This window comes from Vombatus ursinus, unplaced genomic scaffold (assembly GCF_900497805.2).
Source record: "Vombatus ursinus unplaced genomic scaffold, bare-nosed wombat genome assembly UNPS02014877.1, whole genome shotgun sequence".
Taxonomy (NCBI): Eukaryota; Metazoa; Chordata; class Mammalia; order Diprotodontia; family Vombatidae; genus Vombatus; species Vombatus ursinus.
In genome coordinates, this window is record NW_020954655.1 from 1,413,028 (window position 1) to 1,417,409 (window position 4,382).

General features: G+C 35.1%; 1 protein-coding gene across 1 annotated transcript in view; it reads left to right on the forward strand.

The window, feature by feature from the left end:
* The window catches only part of LONRF2 (LON peptidase N-terminal domain and ring finger 2), an 88,326-nt gene that overhangs the window by 74,408 nt on the left and 9,536 nt on the right, over window positions 1-4,382 (forward strand). Inside the window, exon 11 of the mRNA XM_027842570.1 lies at window positions 619-768. Within this exon, the coding sequence (XP_027698371.1) occupies window positions 619-768 (150 nt within the window). The remainder of the gene's footprint in view (window positions 1-618; window positions 769-4,382) is intronic.

Consider the following 4,382-nt stretch of genomic DNA (forward strand, 5'->3'; position numbering starts at 1 on the left):
ACTTCAGGGTCAGTGCTCTATCCACTGCGCCACCTAGCTGCCCCCAGTCCTTATAAGACTTGCTGGGTCATTAATTTCTTGAGAAAAGTTGAGAGACAGAAAAACTCAAAGCTAAAGTTAAAAGCCATTTCCAATTCAACATCAATGAGAATATGGATGATGTTATCTGGTAAGACAAGAGTAACATACTTGGAGTCAGAAGTCTGAGGTTTTCATTTTCTGGTCTACCACTCATCAAGCTAGACAAGTGACTGTACCTTTTTGAGCCTCAGCTTCTTCATTTGTTAAATGGGAATAAAAGTACCTGCCCAGACAACGTCATGTTGTTGTGAGGATCAAATGACATTATATATATGAAAGCTGTTTTACATAATATAAAAGCTAGAAAATTCTGTACAAATTTCAAGTAATATTCTTATTCCCTATATCTATGTAATTGGTCATTAGGAAAGACCAGTACTAGTGACATCTCTGTTTAGTGGGTTTTAAGAATGAGTTAAAGATTTTAATTCACTGTATTTTGCATATATTTGTAGATTTTTAGTATAGTACATGAATTGACTTTTTAGTCTAGTACACGAATTGATCAAGTTATGTGTTCTCTTGTTCATGGATAAGGTGGAGGGACCAGACTATGAAGAACTTGTCCATCTTCATGATTCTGTGTATGATCAAGCTGTTTCCTGGTTCACTTCTCTTAAGGAGAACATGAAAGCACAAATTTTAAATCATTTTGGGTCAATGCCAAGCAAGGAATCTGAGCCACAGGTATGTTTTCCTTTATTCTTTTCTTACCATGACCTGTGTTTACATGGTAAGATAAATTTTCCAATGCACAGTTCTGCTGCATTTGGCAGAAATAACCTATTGACTTTACTTATGATTGTAACCAACTATGTCACATGTTTTAAAGTTTGGTTAAACATCTAATACAGTGTCTTTTATATTGGACACTGTTACTATTGGAGCAGAAAGTAATATAGAGTATTTTCCTTTTATTTAAAAGGATTATTCTGATTAAGTTAACCACAGGAGCAGCTTCATTTGTCTCATAAGCACTGTAAGATTTAGAGATTTAATGACAAGAAACTTTATACCACCATATCATTGAAATCCAATCATCAAAGAGCAAATCCCTTTTGTGTATTCTATAAAACAGTGTCTTATATATCACAGGCTCTAAATAAGTATTTGTTGAATGAATGATGAGATTGTAAAATCCTATAACTGCTCTTATTAAATTAGAATATTTGTTTTCTTTCTGTAATAATGTCATTCTATTATTGTATGTCAGTGTTGACTTTCCTTAGAATTCTCTGGAAATTCTTCCTATGTAACTGGTTCTTTAAGTGATGCCTCTTAATGGTTTGACATTTATGAGATGTTTATAATAGAATATAGCTTCTTCCACATACAGCGAGAGAACTGAGATTTGGTGGTTCCAAGTCAAGGCAGGGTAACAGCTCCTGCTCAACTCCTCATTACCTTCTATTTGCCCAGCACAATCTTCAGCCTAGAACTGTGGAACTAGTTTATTCGTAATAGCTCCTACCATTTCGGTGTATCTCAACTAAATATTGGGAAAGGAAGATGATTAAATTCAGATGACTTTTCCAAAACTTTTCATATATTTGTTCATTAATCCAAACTAATTTTTCCTTTTTTTCATCCTTTACAAAATTTAATTATTTATTTTTCATGTTCTTTTCTTTTTAAATTTTAAAATTCCAAATTCTGTCATGCCTCCCCCACTCACTGAGAATGCAATTAATTATACATGTGAAATCATGCAAAACATTTTCATATTAGCCATATCACCAAAAAAAAGCAAAAAATAAATAAAACAAGAAAATTATATTTCAGTTTGTACTCAGAGTTCATCAGTTCTCTCTGGAGGTAGATAGCAATTTTTCATCTTGAGTCATTTGTAATTGTCTCAGATCATTGTATTGATCAGAGTAGCCAAGTCTTTCACAGTTGATCATCATCATAACATTGCTCTTACTGTGTGCAATGACCTCCTGGTTCTTCTCACTTCACTTTACATATCAGTTCATATAGGTCTTGCCATTTTTTTTTCCTGAAACTACCCTCCTATAATTTTTTAATATCACAGTAGTACTCTATCACAATCATATGTCACAACTTGTTCAGCCATTCCCCAATTGGTGAGCATCCCCTTAATTTCTAATACTTTGCCACCACAAAAAGAGCCACTAAAATTTTTTTTTGTGCAGATAGGTCCTTTTCCTTTTTCTTTTATCTCTTTGGGATACAGACCTAGCAGCGGTATTGTTGGGTCAAAGAATACGTGCAGTTTTATAAATAACCCTTTGGGCACAGTTCCAAATTGTTTTCTAGAATGGCTGGACCAATTCACAATTCCACCAACAGTTTATTAGTGTAATTATTTTTCCTTATCCCTTTCAGCATTTATCATTTCTGATAAGTGTAAAGTGGTACCTTAGAGTTGTTTTAATTTGCATTTCTCATTATTAGTGATTTAGAGCATTTTTATATGACTATAAATAACTTTGATTTCTTCTTCTGAAAACTGCTTGTTTGTATCCTTTGACCATTTATCAATTGGGAAATGGCCCTTATTTTTATAAATTTGACTCCATTCTATATATATTTGAGAAATGTGGCCTTTATCAGAGAAACTTACTGTAAAATTTTTTGATATTACTTCGTTGTCTGTGGTACCTTTTAGCAAAATGTAGTTTCCCTGATTATCTAGTTAAATCTTTTTGCTTTTGGTTTGTCTTCGATCATGAGTGCTACTCCTGCATTTTTTACTTCAGCTTTAATAGATTCATAATAGATTCTGCTCCAGTCCTTTATTTTAATTCTATGTGTGTCTTTCTATTTCAAGTGTGTTTTTTGTAAACAACATTTTGTTAGATTCTGGTTTCTAATACATTTTTCTGTCTACTTCCATTTTATGATTACTGTTTATAGCCCTCCATTATTTTTTCCCCTGTTTAGCCTTCTGTCTCTTTTTACCCTGTCCCTATTCAAAAGTCTCTCTTGCTTCTAACCTCTGTTTACCTTGATCTGCCCTCCTTTTTATCACACTTCCCCATTTTTTATCACATCCCCCCCCTTTTAAAATTCCCTTACTCTCTGGTATTTCCCCATTGGGTAAGAGATTTCTCATGGTCAGCAAGGTGGCACAGTGGATAGAGTGCCAGGCCTGGAGTCAGGAAGACTCATCTGGCCCCAGACACTTACTAGCTACGTGACCCGTGGCAAGTCACTTAACCCTGTTTGCCTCAAGTTCCTCATTTGTAAAATAAACTGGAGGAGGTGACAAACCATTCCAGTATCTTTGCCAAGAAAACCCCTAACAGGGTCATGAAGAGGCAGATACCATTGAACAACACTGAACAACAACTACTACAAGATAGATTTCTATACCCAACTGAGGGTGTGTGTGTGTCTGTGTTTGTATTCTTCCCTCTTTGAGGCAATTCCAATGAGAGTGAAGTTCAAGCGTTACCTACCAGCCCTACCCCTACCCTCTGTTTTCCCCTGTACTATAAAAAACTCTTCATTGCAAGCCTCTTATATCTGAGAAAATCCCCCCTATTCCATCATTCATCATTCCCTCCACCCATCCCCCAGTGCATCCCTCTTTCTTACCCCTTAAGTTTTTGGAGTGGGAGATCATCCATCTATGTAGACTCCTTCTAGCTGCTCTAATAATGATAAAGTTCTTAGGAGTTACATGTATAATCTTCCCATATAGGAATGTAAAACAGTTCAATTTTATTGAGTCCCTTATGATTATTCTTTCATATTTACCTTTTTGTACTTCTCTTGAGTCTTCTGTTTGAATGTCAGTTTTTCTGTTCAGCTCTGGTCTTTTCATCAGGAATGCTGGAAAGTCCTCTGCTTCATTAAATATCCATTTTCTTTCCTGAGGGATTATACTCAGTTTTGCTGGGTCAGTTATTCTTGGTTGTAATGCTAGATCCTTTGCCTTCCATAATGCCATGTTTTCCAAGCCCTCTGCTCCTTTAACATGGAATCTGCTAATTCTTGTGTGACTGTGGCTCCATGATATTTGAATTGTTTATTGCTGGCTGCTTGCAGTATTTTTTCCCTGACCTGGGGAGTTTTCATTTTGGGATCTCTTCTTTCTATTTCTGTTTCTGGATCTAAGATACCAGGGCAGGTTTCCTTGATGATTTCTTGAAATATAATGTCTAAGCTCATTTTTTGATTGTAGCTTTCAGGTGGTCTAATAATTCTTAAATTATCTCTTATCAATCTGTTTTCCAGGTCAGTTGTTTTTCCATTTTTCCATTCACATTTTCTTCTTTTTTTCTCATTCTTTTGACTTTGTTTTCTTATTTCTTGGTGTCTCATAGAGTCGT